Source organism: Lagenorhynchus albirostris, chromosome 7, assembly GCF_949774975.1.
Source record: "Lagenorhynchus albirostris chromosome 7, mLagAlb1.1, whole genome shotgun sequence".
NCBI lineage: Eukaryota > Metazoa > Chordata > Mammalia > Artiodactyla > Delphinidae > Lagenorhynchus > Lagenorhynchus albirostris.
This window is the reverse complement of record NC_083101.1, coordinates 112,999,021-113,020,993: the sequence shown is the minus strand read 5'-3', so window position 1 is coordinate 113,020,993 and position 21,973 is coordinate 112,999,021. Positions and strand designations below refer to the sequence as shown.

Sequence of the window (21,973 nt, the reverse complement as noted above, 5' to 3'; positions counted from 1 at the left end):
GCGCTCACTTGGTCCTCACGGCAGCCCCATGAGGCAGTCAGCCAGTGGGAATTAGGAGAGAGGTGACGACCACCCGTCACTTAGGGGCCAGGCTGCGGTGCCCCTCTGGTGCCAGGAGCCTTCGAGCTCCTGGGGGAGACAGCAGCAGCGAGGACGCAGCGGGCGGCCCGGCTACAGTCCGGGCTAGGGATTTTCATGACAACAAACACCCAGACGTGTTCGCACAAAAACATGGGCAGCGTGCAGCCTGTGTGTCAGACCCGCTTCAGTTTCACTCCTTCCTCCAGCCCGCCCTCCTCAAAACTCAACTGTTGGGGTCCCCCCGCCGACCGTACCTGTCCCCACGCCCGAGGTGTCCCCGTCGGCACTTCCGGAGGAAGTCGGGGCTCGGCTCCCAGCCCAGCTCTCGTTTTCTGGCTGTGTCCTCTGGCAGGTCCGTCTCTGCAGCTGAGTGTCCCCAAACGGAAAAGGGGGCCATGATGCTCAGAGTTGAAGGACTAAGTCGTGGCACAAGGACGAAATCCTGTGAAGCTCTGCGTCCCCACGAGCCTGCCTAGCCAAGCTCCAGAGGTAGCTGTGATGCCTACTGTGGAGGGTCGCTGCGACCTAAAGGCCCGTCTTACACATTTATGCTCTTTTGAAAACTGGGACCCAGGAAGAGCACCGAGTGAGGTCTCTTCCCAGAGTAGCCCAGGTCAAGTAACCACAAAAGGTCCAATAAAAATTAACCCTCTACATAATTCGAGGTCATAGAGGGCCTTAGGTTTTTAAAACTTTCAGGTAGAACGTTCACCTTTGCTTTGCTATTATTTGTCACAGAGGAGGGAGTGCAGAAGGCCGCACCGTCAGACTCATTGTTGGCAGCTAGGATGATGGTAGCTAAGGCTTCCTCTTCCTCTGGGACTGTTCCCACCGCAGATCCAAGGGAACACTGAGAGTGTTACTCACAGTTCTGATTTGTCCAGACTGGGTCATAGTCGTCGTTTTCATAGCTTTCTTCAAAGAAATACAAATTGGAACTTGTATAGAATGTATGTTCCTAGTGTTGAGGTAACTATTTAAAGCTGCCTCTCCTCGTTTCCCCCTTTGTAGCCTGTGGTATGTCTCTTAAGCCAGGACCTAGAAATCTCAGAGTGTCTCGGCCAGCAGGGCGGGGATCTAGGGGATCAGCGCCGCTAGATGGCAGCGGTGGGCTGAGGCAGGGACCCTCATCAGTCAGCAGTCTGACAGAGGCCCCCCCCCACCCCCCACCCCCCGAGAGCACGCAGGCAGGCGCTCTGGGGAGCAGGTGCGGGCCTGTCGGACTTGAACTGACTGAGGAGAGAAAGGCGTGGAATGAAGGGTAGGAACGTCTCTGGGTGGAGGAGGGATAACTTGGAGAGAGGACAAGCATCCTGCCGCCTGAAGGGGAAAACGACGTCAGCAAAGTTGAGCGGGATTGCTGAAAGCACCTGCGTTCTTTTGTGGTACCTTTTGCGCCCGTCACGGGTAGGTAATCCGTCTCGTGTCTTTGCAGCTAAGGAAGCGCACAAGCCCCCCGTGTTCCTCGAGAAGCTGCAGAACACGGGGGTGGCGGACGGGTACCCGGTTCGGCTGGAATGCCGCGTGTCCGGGGTGCCGCCGCCGCAGATATTTTGGAAGAAGGAAAACGAGTCGCTCACTCACAGCACGGACCGCTTGAGGTGAGAGCCCACGGGGCCACCCCCCACCCGCAGGGGTCCTGATGGTCCCAAAGGAAGGTGCACAGCACGCGCCTGTGTGCGCCGCCCCCGGGCCAGCCCCTGCCCCCGCACGCCTGTGCTTTGCGGAAGCGGCTGCCCTGCTGTGTGGTGCAGCGGCTCCCCGCCTAACGCAGGCAGTGCTTTGCGGGGGCAGATGCTCCCCCTGGGAATTAAGTGCTCGGCTTCCTTCAGCCTCCCGGCCTCTCCGTCTCTCATTAGCTGTCACGGGCTGGCGGCCTCTGCAGAATTAGGAGGACCCTGTTATCCGCTGCTTGCACATTTCTGTTTCTCATGAGCTAATGAGAAGCGATGCTTCGTGTCCTGAAACGTTTCGAGCCCTATGGCCATGTCTGTCTTTTGCAGCCTGCACCAGGACAACTACGGCTACGTGTGTCTACTCATCCAGGGAGCCACCAAGGACGATGCTGGCTGGTACACGGTGTCGGCCAAGAACGAGGCGGGGATCGTGTCCTGCACGGCCCGGCTGGACGTCTACAGTGAGTACCCCTCCCCCTCGCCTCGATGCGTTATTGGTTCCTTCCGTTACGACAAGGCGGGCGTCAGCACACCGAGTCACTTTACTCTGATCTGATCAACAACTCTAGCGCTTTATCTGCCAGAAATTTCACACTGCTCTTTCTCTTTCTATTTATAGTTTCTCAACATTAATAGTGAACCTCGCCAGAAGAACAGTGCCCAAGTATCACTCGGGAACTTTGCGTTTTTAGCAAAACGTGCATGTGGATTTCTCTGGCGTCGGCTACCCAGCTGTGGCTTTCTTACCCAGCACCCTTAGGGGTTAACACCAGGCAAAGGCATAAGCACAGACTTTTCACATTTTGTTACTGCCTTGTGCAAATGACTGCCTTTTAACATTTCTCCCTAAGCTATGATCCTGTCACAGCATCTTAATTCACGCTAAACGTGTGGCCCATTGAACCTGGAATGCGTACTTTCTGTGGCTCAGTGCTTTGTGTTAACATATCCTAAGCAGTTCAGCAGTAGGTTTGTGAGTGTGTGTGTACGTGTATTTGTGTACATGCATCCCAGATTGAAAGAAAAAAGTTCTTACTAAGTTTACAAACTAGCCCAGTAGCATTATGTGATCTAGTGACAAGAAAACCACAAGGAAAAATTCAGAACTGATTTCACACATAAGAAATGACTGACCTCAACCTTCCCTATCACCCGGTTCCTTTCAAACAATTTGTGTTAGAACACCCATCCAGAATACCTGATGACTGTCATTACTGTGGCATTTATACATTTTGAGCTTTGAAGTTTTTTTTCAAAGTGAGAATCGGGAAGTGTAGCAGCCATTTCACAGGACTCCCCGAGCTGCAGTGAGTACTGACTATCGAGATAAACTACACGCTGTCTCTGTTCCCGAGCTGCTGTAGTCCCACCACCCTGTGTAGGCAGTGAATCTGCAACATGAACCACTCGTACACTTTAGGACTTCTCAGGTCTTTTGCACAGAACACGTGCCTGGTACACACAGAGCCGTGCCACCTGGTTAGATTCTGAGTTCCGTGTTGTGTCTTGCAGCCCAGTGGCAGCAGCCACCAGCAAGCGCCAAGCCGAAGCGGGTGCGGCCCTCGGCCAGCCGCTACGCCGCGCTCTCGGACCAGGGACTCGACATCAGGGCCGCGTTCCAGCCCGAGGCCAGCCCGTCCCACCTGATGCTGAGCCCCGGCCTGGTGGAGAGCGAGGACCTGTGAGCTGGCGCTCTCCACGGAGCCCAGACGCTGAAACCACCGCTGCCTTGACCCACACCCTCCTCTGTCACGGGACGTAAAAGGCAGAAACATACCTTTGGCTCTAAGAAACAAAAGGACACCAAAATCCTACTTTTCTTCCTGGTAAACCAGACGTAGAGGCTGCGTACGCGATGCTGATTGATAGGAATGCACACCTTGCACACAGAATTCACATTCATCAGCCAATTTAAAACTTGGGGAAGTGCTGCAATTCAGGGGGTCTGAAATGCCGAAGTGCTAATGGAAAAAAGGTGACCACGACCTGTGTTGTCCCGAGTGTCTTCACTAGCGTAGGTGCTGCCACCCGGCGTGAGGCCGGGGGGGCTCCCCGGAGGTGGCTGCACCACAGGGGACACCGCCTGGGCTCTGCGGGGCAGTGTGCTCACGCAGCCAGGGACCCACGTGGGGCACGGGACAAGGAGGGCACCACCAGGAAGCCCAAGGAAACGCCCGTCCGCAAACGGCTTTCCACTAAACCGTGCGCAAGGAGCCACCTGCCTTCAGTTCTGTGAACAGCAAGAGTTTTCTAACAAGGTCAAGACCTTCGTTCTTAACCTTTTTTTCTTTACGTGTAGTATTTTCTTTTCTTGTTACCTTGGTAGGGCGCTTACTTACAAACCATATTAAAAGAATGCGAAGTACTCTGAATAAAGAAGAAGCATATTGCAGTCCATTCCACGAAGGGCATCCCAGCCACCCAAGTGACCAAGGTGTGTAGTATCTGGAGGAGACGGGTCTGGAAGGGGCGGAGAGGAGAGGGAAAGGAAGCACGACCAGACAGACTGTGCTCACTTAGATGAAAGCAGCGGAGCACGAGACGGTAAAGGCCAGGCTTTTCTTTGGTTTTCTTCAAACTTAACCTAAAATAGAAGCGACAAAACACCGCCATTCCCAAGTCAGGAGCTCGAGGGTCAGCCGGAGGGAAGCTCGTGCTCGGGACACTGCAGTGTCGGAGCTGGTGCCGCAGCGGGAGATTGAGGTGCGCACTGCAAGTTGAATATGGGCTGAGCTGCGAGATTGTCATGGATCAGAGACATGTGGGCGCTAGTCTACTTGGGGAGACAAAGACGGGGGTGCCGGCATGCATTTTCTCCGTGGCACCGCCATACGGTGGATGGAAACTATTCACTTCCCTGCTGCCACGAGACCTTTCGCCTTAAGAAGGTGCTGGGTTCCAAGTAGTTTGTAAAGGCATCTCGGCAAAGACTGCTTTCTGAATGCCTGTGATTCTGCATCAGCTAGATGGCGTGGATGGATTCTGACCAGACTTGACGGTTTTAAGTCAGAACCAATAAACTTTAAAAAGGAGAAAAAAACAAATTTGGGCTGATATTATAAAACCTGAGTCTTTAATGGTACTTTCCTATGAAGAGAACACACTGTATTCCTCATGCAAAACACATTTATCTTTCATTATTTATAATACAAATGTTGAACTCTTAGCTCAGTTACTCCATTCAATACGTAGTATTTTTAAGTACTTTTGTATCTGTGTGCCACCGTGTATATCCCATTGCACTGCTTCACATGGACAGCTTTCTACTTCCTTGTAAGAGCACCAACCAAGCGAGCTTTAAATGCCAGGCTGGAGCTCTGGTGCCCACGTTCTGTGCAGAGTGGCACATGCGTCTCTGACCACACCTACGTGCATTGCTGATGTCGGATTTCAGACACCGCGCAAAGTCTCTCCTGGACCTTTCTATACTGTAGAATTATGACTTAACATTATCTCTTCCTTGCCAAATTTTTCTGAATGTGACTTTTTGCTGATTTGCTGGGTTTGGGATTAAGTAGCATTATTTTGCCACCTTTCATGTATTTATAAAGAAATAAGTACGATCTTACCACTTTGGATTGTTGTGCTGGTGTAATGTGGATTTAACATCAATAAATATTTAACAAATAATAGTTGCAATTTTGTGAAGCAAATATTCAGTCGTTTTCATTTTCTATTGCTTGCTGTAATAAACTGGTACAGACTAGAACTACTGTGTGTGCTGCAGTGCATTCTCACCTGAGCGCAAGCACCTGGGACAGAATTGGGCTCCTTGCGGCTGTAGGACGGGGTCCCACGTGGTCTGTCAGCAGGGGGCGGGGGGGCACTGGACTGCTACAGGCCGTGTCACACCCCCTTCACCAAAACTGGCAGTGAGAATCCCCCTTGGGACAAATCCCTCTCACGCTTTGACTGTGGTCAAGGAGAGTCCCATGCCTTTCAAGGGACCATCTGATCTGGGATCTGCGTGTGGGTGAGAGAGAAGGGGGGTGCACCCCAGGGGGGGACGCTGGCAGCCGGCTCAGAACCCCGCCTGCCTCAGCAGTTTACCGGACATGTGCCTGTGAGTAACAGTGGATCCTTTGATCCCCTGGGAAGGCGTCCTGCAACCACATACTATAGCCGCTCTCTTAGGGATTAAGTATACGGGGTTCTGGCTCAAGAGGTCCTCCCCCAGACACACCAGATCCGCTACTACGTACAGACCCATTTCCTCCGAAAGAAACCTCGGGTGAATGAGAACAGACCCACGTCACAACAGGAGAGCTGACGCATAGCCTCACTGTGACCCCCACTGCCCGGCACGGTACCCACAGTGAGGAGGGAACTCAACCCCAAGCTTTCAACCCCAAGCTTTCCCTGGGGAGTGAAGGGTTTGAACCCCTCACCAGGACCCCAACTTTTAAGGCCTGCCTCTGAGACCAGCCCCCAAGACGTGTAGCTTTGAAAGCCAACGGGGCTTCTGTCCATGAGACAAGGCTGCGGGGCACTGGGAGATGCTTCTTCCAGGGCTGCATGGACTGGGCCAGCACAGAGGCCGCCGACTGAAAAGCGCCCAGACCTTCTGTGACAGAGGGTTCTTTGCTTACGTTCAGCCTGAGGGACAGACATCTAGCTGGACACGTGTCAGGCCAACCCGAGTGCTCTCCAGAAACCCCCAAGGGCAGGCACTGTCTTCACGCCATCCCTCTGCCTCCAGATTGCCACTAGCTCCCGTAAAGGGGCCCGTGCACTGGCCTGGGGCCCAGGGGACACCTGAATGGCCTAGCTCTGCCGGCCAGGGGGGCTTACATTTGCGAGTCCCATAAGTCTGTAACGGAGAAACAGTTCTTACCCGGCTATCCCCCGGGGCAGAGCACACAGGCAGCACACTGAAGCACCCCAGTCTCTCTGTGACACAAGGCAGTGGTCTTCACAGCTATGGCATAAGGGGCAGGCTTCTAATTAAACACACCTGGGGGCCGACTGCAACTCTCTCCAGAGGGGGGCCCTGTCCCAGTTCACCTGTGTCTGGAAGAAAGGAGTGGGCACAGGAGTAGCAGCCAGGTGTGGCTGCCACCCACTGTGATTTTAAATCTTCCAACAAAAGTCCAGGACCAGAACGCTTCACAGGTGAATTCAATCCAACATTTAGAGAAGAGCTAACACCCATCCTCAAACTCTTCCAAAAAATTGCAGAGAAAGGAACACTCCCAAGTTCATTCTACAAGGCCACCATCATCACCCTGATACCAAAACCAGACAAAGATATCACAAAAAAAGAAAATTACAGGCCAATATCACCGATGAACATACAGGCAAGAATCCTCAACAAAATATTAGCGAACAGAATCCAACAAAACATTAAAAGGATCTTTCACCACAATCAAGTGGGGTTTATCCCAGGGATGCAAGGATTCTTCAATATACGCAAAATCAATCAATGTGATACACCGTATTAACAAATCGAAAAATAATAAATAGCATCATCTCAGTCCTCACGGAGAGTCGCCGCAGATTCTTGCTTCAACAGTGCTTGGACGGAACCCGGCGCTCGTCTCCCGCCCCGGCCGGCCGCTCAGAGCCAGCCCTCGCCACCACCTCACAGCGCCCTCCGACTGCCCCAAGGTCCCCACCGCCATTACAGCGCCGCGCAGCCACCGCCACCGTTTCCCCTCAGCCGCCCGCCATGACGGCCGCGTCCCCCTCGCAGGTGCGCCAGAACTACCACCGGGACTCGGAGGCCGCCATCAACCACCAGATCAACCTGGAGCGCTACGCCTCCTACGTCTACCTGTCCATGTCGTACTATTTTGACCGTGATGATGTGGCTTTGAAGAACTTTGCCAAATACTTTCTTCACCAATCTTGTGAGGAGAGGGAACATGTTGAGAAACTGATGAAGCTGCAGAACCAACGGGGTGGCCGAATCTTCCTTCAGGATATCAAGAAACCAGACCGTGATGACTGGGGGAATGGGCTGAGTGCAATGGAATGTGCGCTACGCTTGGAAAAAAGTGTGACTCAGTCACTCCTGGAACTGCACCACTGGCCACGGAGAAAAATGACCCCCATTTGTGTGGCTTCATTGAGACTCACTATCTGAATGAGCAGGTGAAATCCATTAAAGAACTGGGTGACCACGCAACCAACTTGCGCAGGATGGGGGCCCCCGCATCTGGCATGGCACGGTATCTCTTGGACAAGCACACCCTGGGAAATAGTGATGATGAGAGCTAAGCCTTAGGCTGGCTTCCCGTAGCCACAGGGGTGACTTCCCTGGTCACCAAGGCAGTGCATGCATGTTTGGGTTACCTTACCTTTTCTGTAAGTTGTACCAGAATATCTACAAGTCCTTTCTTTAGTACCATTCCTTCAAATAAAGTAATTTGGTACCCCCCCCAAAAAAAGCATCATCTCAATAGACACAGAAAAGGCTTTTGACAAAAGTCAACAGCCACTTATGATAAAAACTCTCCAGAAAGTGGGCATAGAGGGAACCTACCTCAATATAGTAAAGGTCATATACGACAATCCCACAAGCAAACATCATTCTCACTGGTGAAAAACTGAAAGCATTTCCTCTAAGATCAGGAACAAGACAAGGATGTCCACTCTCACCACTATTATTCAACATAGTTTTGGAAGTCCTAGCCATGGCAATTAGAAGAAAAAGAAATAAAAGGAATACAAATTGGAAAGTCACTGTTTGCAGCTGACATGATACTACACATAGAAAATCCTAAATATATTACCAGAAAACTACTGGAGCTCATCAGTGAATTTGGTAAAGTTGCAGGATACAAAAATAATACACAGAAATCTCTTGCATTCCTATACACTAACAACAAAAGATCAAAAGGAGAAATTAAGGGAAAAATCCCACTGACCATCGCAACAAAAAGAATAAAATACCTAAGAATAAACCTACCTAAGAAAGCAAAAGACCTGTACTCAGAAAACTATAAGACACTGATGAAAGAAATCAGAGACAACACAAACAAATGGAGAGATATACCACATTTTTGGATTGGAAGAATCAATATTGTGAAAGTGACTATACTACCCAAAGCAATCTACAGATTCAATGCAATCCCTATGATATTTCTTAAAGAATTAGAACAAAAAAATTTATAATTTCTGTGGAGACACAGAAGACCTCAAATAGCCAAAGGAATCTTGAGAAAGAAAAACAGAGCTGGAGGAATCAGACTACCTGACTTTGTACTACAAATCTCAAGTAATCAGAACAGTATGGTACTGTCACAAAGACTGAAATAGAGATCAGTGGAACAGGATAGAAAGTCCAGTGATACACCCACATACATATGGTCAATTAATCTATGATGAACAAGGCAAGAGTATACAATTGGGAAAACACAGTCTCTTCAATAAGCAGTGCTGGGAAAAGTGGACAGCTACATGTAAAAGAATGAAATTACAACACTCCCTAACACCATACACAAAAATAAACTCAAAATGGATTAAAGATATAAATGTAAGGCCAGACACTATAAAACTCTTAGGAAAAAACATAGGCAGAACACTCTTTAACATAAAACACAGCAAGGTCTTTTTTTTTTTTTTTTTTTTTTTGCAGTACGCAGGCCTCTCACTGTTGTGGCCTCTCCCGCTGCGGAGCACAGGCTCCGGACACGCAGGCTCAGCGGCCATGGCTCAGGGGCCCAGCCGCTCCGCGGCATGTGGGATCCTCCCAGACTAGGGCACGAACCCGTGTCCCCTGCATCGGCAGGCGGACTCTCAACCACTGTGCCACCAGGGAAGCCCCAGCAAGATCTTTTTTGATCCACTTCCTAGAGTACTGAAAATAAAAACAACAGTAAACAAATGGAACCTAATTAAACTTAAGAACTATTGCATAGCAAAGGAAACGATAAACAAAACGAAAAGACAACCTATGGACTGGGAGAAAATATTTGCCAACAATGCAACCGACAAGGGATTAATCTCCAAAATATACAAACTTATGCAGCTCAATATCAAAAAATCAAACAACCCAATCAAAAAATGGACAGAAGACCTGAATAGACATTTCTCCAAAGAGACATACAGATGGCCAAGAGGTACATGAAAAGATGCTCAAAATCACTAATTATTAGAGAAATGCAAATCAAAACTACAATGAGTTATTCCCTCATACTGGTCAGAGTGGCCAGCATCAAAAAATGTACAAACAATAAATGCTGGAGCAGGTATGGAGAAAAGGTAACCCTCCTATGCTGTTGGTGGGAATGTCAACTGGTACAGCCACTATGGAGAACAGTATAGAGGTTCCTTAAACAACTAAAAATAGAACTACCATATGACCCAGCAATCCCACTCCTGGGCATATACCTGGAGAAAACCATAATTCAGAATGATACATGCACCCCAATGTTCACTGTAGCACTGTTTACAATAGTCAAGACATGGAAGCAACCTAAATGCCCACTGACAGATGAATGGATAAAGAAGATGTGGTGTTTATATGTGTGTGTATGTGTATATACACACATACACACACACATACAATGGAATGTTAGCCATAAAAAAGAACAAAAAAATGCCATTTGCAGCAACATGGGTGGACCTAGAGATTGTTAAACTGTGTGAAGTCAGACACAGAAAGACAAATATCATATGGTATTGTTTATATGTGGAATCTTAAAAAAATTACAAATGAACTCATTTACAAAACAGAAATAGAGTCACGGATATAGAAAACAAACTTATGGTTACCAGGGGATGGGAGGGGACAGGGATAAATTAGGAGATTGGGATTGACATATACACACGACTGTATATAAAATAACTAGTAAAGACCTACTGTATAGCACAGGGACCTCTACTCAATACTCTGTAATGACCTATATGGGAAAAGAATCTAAAAAAACTAAGAGTGGGTATATGTATAACTGATTCACTTTGCTCTACACCTGAAACTTACACAACACTGTAAATCAACTAGACTCCAATAAAATTTTTTTTAAACTACATACAGAACTATCATACACTCTAGCTAACTCACTCCTGGGCATATATCCGGAGAAAACCATAATTCGGAAAGACACATGAACCCAATGTTCATTGCAGCACTATTTACAATAGCCAGGACATGGAAGCAACCTAAGTGTCCATCGACAGATGAATGGATAAAGAAGATGTGGCAAATATATACAATGGAATATTACTCAGCCGTAAAGAAGAATGAAATAATGCCATTTGAGACAACATGGGTGGACCTAGAGATGGTCATAGTGCATGCAGTCAGCCAGACAAAGACAAACACTGTATGATGTCTCTTGGGCATACAGGCTGTGATCACTCATGGCTCAGGTTACCGGAGTGCAGACAGGTAGAAGAGACTCAGGGAAGAAAGAAGTTTGGGGAGAACTCTGGACAGAAAGGCACAGAGAGGAGCACAGCCTGCCCTCCAGAATACCACCAATTTTACACACTCCAGGTTCACAACCACCCGCTCTGTTTTCCAGATGCCAGCATTCACGGAGGCCTACAGCTTGAAGACCAAGAGTCAAGCAAAATATTTCTCTGCCCACAGTCCTGCCTCTGGTGAGAGAAAATGCAGTCAGAGCACAGACAGCCTGCCAGGTTGTCTGGCCACTGTGCCCCTCGATCTGTCTGTAACTTCCGGATAGGATATAGTTAGCCAACCTGTGTCCCTCCGAGAAGAGAGCCAACTGGGCCAGTCACAGGCACACAGCAACCAACCCCTCCTGTCCAGGCACCTCCCTAAGGTTAGAGCAACCCCATCTCACATTCTGGAGGTCCAAACTGGGAGCTGCATGTGCACGACGCCGGTGCTCTGTCACCCTCTAGTGGCTGTCCTCTCTAACTGCAGTTTTGAATCCTTCCTCCTGCACCCCGCTCCCCAGCTGGCTGCACTGGCCTTGGGCACCTTCCAGCCTGATTACATTCCCCTTCTTTTTGTAATCACAATAAAGTCACCTACAGAGTTTCAGGATCTCTCCAGAAGGAAGATCTTTTAATCAGTACATGTTAACCATGAGAAGTTTGTTTCAAGAACAAAACTGAAATACTGTATTTTTCTTTTTGTTTCCAAATAGAAACAGCTCTAGTTTTGTAGGTCATAAAAATTCCAAAGTTATAATATGATGTCCTTGGCCAGAGAAAGAAAAGAAACATTTTAGGGCTCCCTCCACTCAGCCACCCTTTAAGTCATGTGATTGGGCTTTAAATCAATCAGCTGATCCCTGTATCTCTCTGACCAGGATTTATATCAGCTCCACCCCCTTTAATGTACCTAACCTAGTTTTACCCCATAGTCTGCCCCTGAAACCTGCAACTTCAAAAGTTGGGAAGTTAATGTTGATCCCAGCACCAAACACAGCTTCAGCGGGAGAAAAAAAACGGTACAAATGAACTGATTTACAAAACAGAAACAGTCACAGATGTAGAAAACAAACCTAGGATTTGTTTGGAGAAAAGGGGGGGAAATGGGGTGTGGATAAATTGGGAGATTGGCATTGACATATACACACTACTATATATAAAATAGGTAACTAATAAGGACCTACTGTATAGCACAGGGAACTCTACTCCATACACTGTAATGACCTATATGGGAAAAGAATCTTTAAAAGAGTGGATATATTTATATGTATAACTCATTCACTTTGCTGTACACCTGAAACTTACACAACATTGTAAATCTATACTCCAATAATTTTTTTTAAAAAAAGAACCCTTATACAAAAAAAAAAAAACACCCCTAATAGCCAAACCAATCTTGAGAAAGATAAACAAGGGTGGAAGAATCAGACTCCCTGACTTCACACTATATTACAAAGGTAATATATCAAAACAGTATGGTACTGTCACAAAAACTGACATATGCACCACTGGAACAGGACAGAAATCCAGAGATAAACCAGGAACATATGGCCAACTAATCTTTGATGAACAAGGCAAGACTATACAGTGGCGAAAAGACAGCCTCTTCAATAAGTGGTGCTGGGAAAACGGGACAGCCACATGTAAAGAATGAAACTACAACACTCCGTAACACCATACACAAAAATAAACTCACAATGGATTAAAGACCTAAATGTAAGGCCAGACACTATAAAACTCTTAGAAAAAAACATAGAACACTCTAACATAAAACACAGCAAGATCTTTTATGATCCACTTACTAGAGTACAGAAAATAAAAACACAAATTAAAAAATGGGACCTAATTAAACTTAAAAACTATTGCACAGCAAAGGAAACCATAAACAAGACAAAAGGACAACCCTCAGAATGGGAGAAAATATTTGTAAATGAAGCAACTGACTAAAGGATTAATCTCCAAAATATACAAGCAGCTCATGCAGCTCAATATCAAAAACACAAACACCCAATCCAAAAAATGGGCAGAAGACCTAAACACACATTGCTCCAAAGAAGATATACAGATTGCCAAAAAGCACACGAAAGGATGCTCAATATCACTAATCATTAGGGAAATGCAAATCAAAACTACAGTGAGGTATCACCTCACATCGGTCAGAATGGCCATCATCAAAAAGTCTATGAACAACAAATGCTGGAGAGGGTGTGGAGAAAAGGGAACCCTCTTGCACTCTTGGTGGGAATGTAAATTGATACAGCCACTATGGAGAACAGTATGTAGGTTCCTTAAAAACTAAAACTAGAACTGCCATATGACCCAGCAATCCCACTACTTGGCATATACCCTGAGAAAACCATAATTCAAAAAGAGTCATGTACCACAATGTTCATTGCAGCTCTATTTACAATAGCCAGGACATGGAAGCAACCTAAATATCAATGGACAGAGGAATGGATAAGGAAGATGTGGTACATATATTCAATGGAATATTAGCCATAAAAAAGATCAAACTAATGCCATTTGCAGCAAGATGGATGGACCTAGAGATTGTCATACTAAGTGAAGTAAGAAAGAGAAAGACAAATACCCTATGATATCCCTTATATGTGGAATCTAACAAAATGGTACAAATGAACTTATTTACAAAACAGACATAGACTCACAGATGTAGAAACCAAACTTATGGTTACAAACAAGAAAGGGGGGAAAGGGATAAATAAGGATATTGGCATTAACATATCCACACTATATATAAAATGTGTAAGTACCTAGTATATAGCACAGGGAACTCTACTCAATATTCTGTAATAACCTATATGGGAAAGCAATCTAAGAAAAATGGACATATGTATATGTATACCTGATTCACTTTTCTGTACACCTAAAACTAATACAACATTGTAAATCAACTATACTCCAATTAAAAAAGAAAAAAGACATACTTTGCAATGCCAAAAAAAAAAAAAAATGACCCTAAGTATGCTTACCCTCTTGGCCAACAATGAATGAACAAAGTGAGTACTTCAGCAAGGGACAGAAAGTACAAGAAAGCACCAAGTAGAAGTCACAGAGCTGAAAAAATACAATAACTGAACTGAAAATTATGATTGATGCATTCAAAGCAGACTAGATGAGGCAGAAGCAGACTGGTGAACTCGAAGACGGGGTAGAGAACATATCCCACTAAACAACAACAAAAGAAAGAATGAAAAGAGTGATGATAGCTTAAGGAATTTATGGGACAACATCAAGTGGACCAACATTCACATCACAAGGGTCCCAGAAAGAAGAGAGAAATGGGCAGACATTTTATTTGAAGCAATAATGGCTGAAAATTTCCCTAACCTGGGATGGAAAGAGACAGGTTAGGGAAAGAACCAGTCTCCAGATGCAAGAAGCCCAGAGATTTCCAAATAAGATGAACCCAAAGAGCCCATATCAAGACACATTATAAAGAAAATGTTAAAAATTAAAAGAAAGGAGATTATCTTAAAAGCAGCAACAGAAAAATAACTTTTTACATGCAAGGGAACCCGCATAAGACTATCAATATATTTTCCATCAGAAAGTTTGCAGGCCAGAGTAGCACTGTATATTCAACATGCTGAAAGAAAACAAAATTTTAAATTCCAACCAGTAATACTCTACCTGGCAAAGTTATCATTCAGAATTAAAGAAGAGTTTTCTAGATAACCAAAAGCTAACAGAGTTCATCACTACTAAACCAGCCTTACAAGAAATGTTAAAAGGACTTCTTTTAGTTGATAAGAAAGGGTGCTAATTAGTAACAAGAAAGCACATGAAAGTATAAATCTCACCAGTAAAGGTAAACATATAGTAAAGGTGTGGCTTAACCACTTATAAAGCTAGTATGAAGGTTAAAAGACAAAAAGAATAAATATAACTACAATAATTGTTAAGGAATACAGAAGATAAAATGCTGTAAATTGTGACATTAAAAACATAAAATGGGTGGGAGAGAGAAAAAATACAGATCTTTAAAATGCATTTAAATTTAAGGTGCTATCAACTTAAAATTGACTGAGAAACATATCTTATGTAAGCCTCTTGGTAACCTCAAAGCAAAAACCTATAGTAGATACACAAAAGATAAAGGAATCTAAGCACAACACTACAGAAAATGATCAAATCATAGAAGAAGAGAGCAAGAGAAGAAGAAAGGAACAAAAGGAATGCAAAACAACCAGAACACACAAAATGGTAATAAATACATACCTATCAATAATTACTTTAAATGTAAATATTCTAAATTCTCCAATCAAAAGGCAAAGTGTAGCTGAATGATTTTTAAAAAATACAAGACCCATCTATATGCTGCCTGTAAGAGACTTCAGATATAAGGACACACACAGACTGAAAGTGAAAGGATGGAAAAAGATGTTTCATGAATATGAAAACCAAAAGAAAGCTGGGATAGCTATACTTAGACAAAATAAACTTTAAGACAAAGACCATAGTAAGAGACAAAGAAGGTCCTTGTATAATAATAAAGGGGTCAATCCAACAATAGGATATAACATTTGTAAATATTTATGCACCCAACATAGGGACATATAAATATATAAAATGAATATTAACAGATATAAAGGGAGAAATACACACCAACACAGTAATAGCATGGGCCTTTTTTTAAAATTAATTTATTTATTTATGGCTGTGTTGGGTCCTCATTGCTGCATGTGGTCTTTCTTTAGTTGCGATGAGTGGGGGCTACTCTTTGTTATGGTGCATGGGCTTCTCACTGCGGTGGCTTCTCTTGTTGCAGAGCATGGGCTCTAGGTCCGTGGGCTTCAGTAGTTGGGGCACACGGGCTCTAGAGCACAGGCTCAGTAGACGTGGCACACGGGCTTAGTTGCTCCACGGCATGTGGGATCTTCCCAGACCAGGGCTTGAAGCCGTGTCCCCTGCATTGGCAGATGGATTCTTAACCACTACGCCACCAGGGAAGTCCTCAAGCAACTTTTCTGACTACAATAGTATGAAACTACACAGCAAGTAAAATAAAACTAGAAAATTCACAAATATGTGGAAATTAAACAACATGCTGCTGAATTCAAAATATACCATGAGACAAATGGAAATACAACATATCAAAATGTATGCAATTCAGCAAAAGCAGTTCTAAGAGGGAAGCTCATAACAATAACTGCCTACAGTAATAAATAAGAAACACCTCAGGGCTTCCCTGGTGGCACAGTGGTTGAGAGTCTGTCTGCCGATGCAGGGGACACGGGTTCATGCCCCGGTCCGGGAAGATCCCACATGCCGCGGAGCGGCTGGGCCCGTGAGCCATGGCCGCTGAGTTGCGCGTCCGGAGCCTGTGCTCTGCGACGGGAGAGGCCACAGCAGTGAGAGGACCGCGTACCACAAAAAAAAAAACAAAAAAACAAGCAAACAAGAAACACCTCAAATAAACAACCTAACTATACCTGAAGGGACTAGAAAAAGACCAAATGTAGCCCAAAGTTACTAACAGGAAAGAAATAACAAAGATCAGAGCAGAAACAAAAGAAATAGAGACTAAAAAGGAAAAAAAAAAAAAGGAAAAAAATTAGTGAAACTAAAGAGCTTGTTTTTTGAAAATGCAAACAAAGATTTTTAAAACTTTAGCTAGACTCACTAAGGAGAAAAGAGAGGACTCGTAAATAAAACCAAAAACAAAAGAGGAGACCTTACAACTAACACCACAGAAACACAAAGGATCATAAGAGATCACTAGGAGCAATTACACACTAACAAATTGGAGAACCTAGAAAAAACGGATAAATTGCTAGAAACATAAACCTATCAAGACTGAATCACGAAGAAACAGAAAACCTGAAGAGACCAATTACTAGTAAGGAGATTGAGTCAGTAATCAAAAACCTCCCAGCAAACAGAATTCCAGGACCAGGTGGATTCACTGGTAAATTCTATGAAACGTTTAATGAATAATTACTACCAATCCTTCTCAATCTCTTCCAAAAAAAACAAAACCAAACAACAACCAGAAAAAAACCAGGAGAGGGAACATTTCCAATCTCATTTTCAAGGCCAGCATTACCCACTATCAAAACCAGACAAGGGCATCACAAGAAAATTATAGGCCAATATCACTGATGAACATGGACACAAAAATTCTCCACAAAATATTAGCAAACAATTTCAACAATACATTAAAAGCATAGTACACCATGATCAAGTGATTTTTTTCAGCGATACAAGGATGGTTCAACAGGCATAAATCAATCAATGTGACATACCGCAGTAACAAACTGAAAAGTAAAAATCATATGATCAACACAGTAGATGTGGCAAAAGCATTTGAAAACATTCAACATCCATTCATGATTTAAAAATACAAAGTGGGAGGAGACCTTCAAGATGGGAGAGGAGTAAGACGTGGAGATCACCTTCCTCCCCACAAATACATCAGAAATACATCTACACGTGGAACAACTCCTACAGAACACCTACTGAACGGTGGCAGACCTCAAACTTCCCAAAAGGCAAGAAATTCCCCACGTACCTGGGTAGGGCAAAAGAAAAAAGAATAAACAGAGACAAACGGATAGGGACGGGACCTGCACCAGTGGGAGGGAGCTGTGAAGGAGGAAAGGTTTCCACACACGAGGAAGCTCCTTCGCGGGCGGAGACTGCGGGAGGCGGAGAGGGGAGCTTCGGAGCCACGGAGGAGAGCGCAGCAACAGGGGTGCGGAGGGCAAAGCGGAGAGATTCCCGCACAGAGGATCGGTGTCAACCAGCACTCAGCAGCCCGAGGCTTGTCTGCTCACCCACTGGGGCGGGTGGGGGCTGGTAGCTGAGGCTCGGGCTTTGGAGGTCAGATCCCAGGGAGAGGACTCGGGTTGGCTGCGTGAACACAGCCTGAAGGGGCTAGTGCACCACGGCTAGCCGGGAGGGAGTCCGGGGAAAAGTCTGGACCTGCCTAAGAGGAAACAGACCATTGTTTCAGGGTGCCTGAGGAGAGGGGATTCAGAGCACCGCCTAAATCAGCTTCAGAGATGGACGTGAGCCGCGGCTATCAGCACGGACCCCAGAGACAGGCATGAAATGCTAAGGCTGCTACTGCAGCCACCAAGAAGCCTGTGTGCGAGCACAGGTCACTATCCACACCTCCCCTCCCAGGAGCCTGTGCAGCCCGCCAGTGCCAGGGTCCCGTGATCCAGGGACAACTTCCCTGGGAGAACACACAGCGTGCCTCAGGCTAGTGCAATGTCACGCTGGCCTCTGCGGCTGCAGGCTTGCCCCGCACTCCGTACCCCTCCCTCCCCCCAGGCCTGAGTGAGCCAGAGCCCCCTAATCAGCTGCTCCTTTAACCCCATCCTGTCTGAGCGAAGAACAGACGCCCTCAGAAGACCTACACACAGAGGCGAGGCCAAACCCAAAGGTGAGCCCCTGGGAGCTGTGAGAACAAAGAAGACAAAGGGCAATCTCTCCCAGCAGCCTCAGGAACAGGATTAAAGCTCCACAGTCAACTTGATGTACCCTGCATCTGTGGAATACCTGAATAGACAATGAACCATCCCAAATTGAGGAGGTGAACTCTGTGAGCAAATGGAGACTTGGGGTTTGCATCTAATTTGTTGTTGGTTTCATGTTTATCTTAGTTTAGTATTTAGAGTTTATTATCATTGGTAGATTTGTTTATTGACTTGGTTGCTCTCTTCATTTTTTTTAATATATAGATATATATTGTTTTTTTCCTTTTTCTCTTTTTATGAGTATGTATGTGTATGCTTCTTTGTGTGATTTTGTCTCTAGAGCTTTGCTTTTACCATTTGTCCTAGGGTTCTGTCTGTCCGTTTTTTTGTTTTTTTGTCTTAGTATACTTTTTAGCACTGGTTATCATTGGTGGATTTGTTTCTTGGTTTCGTTGCTCTCTTCTTTCTTTCTTTCATTTTTTTTATTTTTAATAATTTTTTAAGTAACTTTATTATTTTTTCCTTCTTTCTTTCTTTCTTTTTTTCTCCCTTTTCTTCTCCGCCATGTGGCTGACAGGGTCTTGGTGCTCTGGCCCGGTGTCAGGCCTGTGCCTCTGAGGTGGGAGAGCTGAGTTCAGGACATAGGTCCACCAGAGACCTCTGCTCCATGTAATATCAAATGGCGAAAGCTCTCCCAGAGATCTCCATCTCAATGCAAAGACCCAGCTCCAGTCAATGACCAGCAAGCTACAGTGCTGGACACCCTATGCCAAACAACTAGCAAGACAGGAACACAACCCCACACATTAGCAGAGAGGCTGCCTAAAACCATAATAAGGTCACAGACATCCCAAAACACACCACTGGACGTGGTCCTGCCCACTAGAGAGACAAGATCCAGCCTCATCCACCACAACACAGGCACCAGTCCCCTCCACCAGGAAGCCTACACAACCCACTGAACCAACGTTAGCCACAGGGGGCAGACACCAAAAACAACGGGAACTACGAACCTGGAGCCTGTGAAAAGCAGACCCCAAACACAGCGAGTTAAGCAAAATGAGAAGACAGAGAAACACACAGCAGATAAAGAAGCAAAGTAAAAGCCCACCAGACCAAACAAATGAAGAGGACATAGGCAGTCTACCTGAAAAAGAATTCAGAGTAATTATAGTAAAGATGATCCAAAATCTCAGAAATAGAATGGAGGAAATACAAATAATTAACAAGGACCTAAAAGAACTAAAGAGTAAACAAACAATGATGAACAACACAATAAATGAAATTTAAAATTCTCTAGAAGGAATCAATAGCAGAATAACTGAGGCAGAAGAACAGATGAGTGAACTGGAAGATAAAATAGTGGAAATAACTACCGCAGAGCAGAATAAAGAAAAAAGAATGAAAAGAATTGAGGACAGTCTCAGAGGCCTCTAGGACAACATTAAATGCACCAACATTCGAATTATAGGGGTCCCAGAAGAAGAAGAGAAAAAGAAAGGGACTGAGAAAATACTTGAAGAGATTATAGTTGAAAACTTGTCTAATATTGGAAAGGAAATAGTCAAGTCCAGGAAGCACAGAGAGTCCCATACAGGATAAATCCAAGGAGAAACACACCAAGACCATATTAATCAAACTATCAAAAATTAAATACAAAGAAAAAGTATTAAAAGCAGCAAGGGAAAAACAACCAAAAAACATACAAGGGAATCCCCATAAGGTTAAAAGCTGATCTTTCAGCAAGAACTCTGCAAGCAGAAGGGAGTGGCAGGACATATTTAAAGTGATGAAAGGGAAAAACCTACAACCAAGATTACCTGGCAAGGATCTCCTTCAGATTCAGTGGAGAAATTAAAACCTTTACAGACAAGCAAAAGCTAAGAATTCAGCACCACCAAACCAGCTTTACAACAAATGTTAAAGGAACTTCTCTAGGCAGGAAACACAAGAGAAGGAAAAGACCTACAATAACAAACCTAAAACAATTAAGAAAATGGTCATAGGAACATACATATCGATAACTACCTTAAATGTAAATGGATTAAGGGCTCCAACCAAAGACATAGACTGGCTGAATGGATACAAAAACAAGACCCATATATATGCTGTCTACAAGACACCCACTTCAGACCTAGGGACACATACAGACTGAAAGTGAGGGGATGGAAAAAGATATTCCATGCAAATGGAAATCAAAAGAAAGCTGGAGTAGCGATTCTCACATCAGATAAAATAGACTTTAAAATAAAGAATGTTACAAGAGACAAGGAAGGACACTACATAATGATCAAGGGATCGATCCGAGAAGAAGGTATAACAACTGTAAATATTTATTCACCCAACATAGGAGCACCTCAACACATAAGGCAAATGCTAACAGCCATAAAAGGGGAAATCGACAGTAACACAATCATAGTAGGGGACTTTAACACCCCACTTTCACCAATGGACAGATCATCCAAAATGAAAATAAATAAGGAAACACAAGCTTTAAATGATACATTAAACAAGATGGACTTAATTGATATTTATAGGACATTCCATCCAAAACCAACAGAATACACTTTCTTCTCAAGTGTTCATGGAACATTCTCCAGGATGGATCATATCTTGGCTCACAAATCAAGCCTTGGTAAATTTTAAGAAAACTGAAATCGTATCAAGTATCTTTTCCGACCACAACGCTATGAGACTAGATATCAATTACAGGAAAAAATCTGTAAAAAAACCAAACACATGGAGGCTAAACAGTACACTACTAAATAACCAAGAGATCACCAAAGAAATCAAAGAGGGAATCAGAAAATACCTAGAAACAAATGACAATGAAAACATGACGACCCAAAACCTACAGGATGCAGCAAAATCAGTTCTAAGAGGGAAGTTTACAGCAATACAATCTTACCTCAAGAAACAAGAAACATCTCAAATAAACAACCTAATCTTACACCTAAGCAAATAGAGAAAGAAGAACAAAAACCCCAAAAGTTAGCAGAAGGAAAGAAATCATAAAGATCAGATCAGAAATAAATGAAAAAGAAATGAAGGAAATGATAGCAAAGATCAATAAAGCTAACAGCTGGTTCTTTGAGAAGATAAACAAAACTGATAAACCATTAGCCAGACTCATCAAGAAAGAAATGGAGAAGACTCAAATCAGTAGAATTAGAGATGAAAAAGGAGAAGTAACAACTGACACTGCAGAAATACAAAGGATCATGAAAGATTATTACAAGCAACTATATGCCAATAAAATGGACAACCTGGAAGAAATGGACAAATTCTTAGAAAAGCACAACCTTCTGAGACTGAACCGGGAAGAAATAGAAAATATAAACAGACCAATCACAAGCACTGAAATTGAGACTGTGATTAAAAATCTTCCAACAAACAAAAGCCCAGGACCAGATGGCTTCA

At 44.5% G+C, this 21,973-nt stretch overlaps 1 protein-coding gene and 1 pseudogene across 5 annotated transcripts in view; both read left to right on the top strand.

Annotated features, from left to right (window-relative positions):
* Window positions 1–5,466, top strand: part of PALLD (palladin, cytoskeletal associated protein) — a 398,579-nt gene extending 393,113 nt beyond the window's left edge. For 4 of the 5 annotated variants that reach the window (XM_060155855.1, XM_060155854.1, XM_060155858.1 and 1 more), the window contains 3 exons: window positions 1,517–1,682; window positions 2,085–2,218; window positions 3,270–5,466. In XM_060155855.1, the coding sequence (XP_060011838.1) occupies window positions 1,517–1,682; window positions 2,085–2,218; window positions 3,270–3,442 (473 nt within the window). In that variant the 3' untranslated portion in view covers window positions 3,443–5,466. Of the gene's footprint in view, window positions 1–1,516; window positions 1,683–2,084; window positions 2,219–2,376; window positions 2,422–3,269 lie in introns of all 5 variants that reach the window. The other variant, XM_060155856.1, reaches the window with a different exon arrangement.
* Window positions 5,467–7,260: 1,794 nt separating this feature from the next.
* Window positions 7,261–7,998, top strand: LOC132523069 (ferritin heavy chain-like; annotated as a pseudogene).
* The last annotated feature ends 13,975 nt before the right edge of the window (window positions 7,999–21,973 follow it).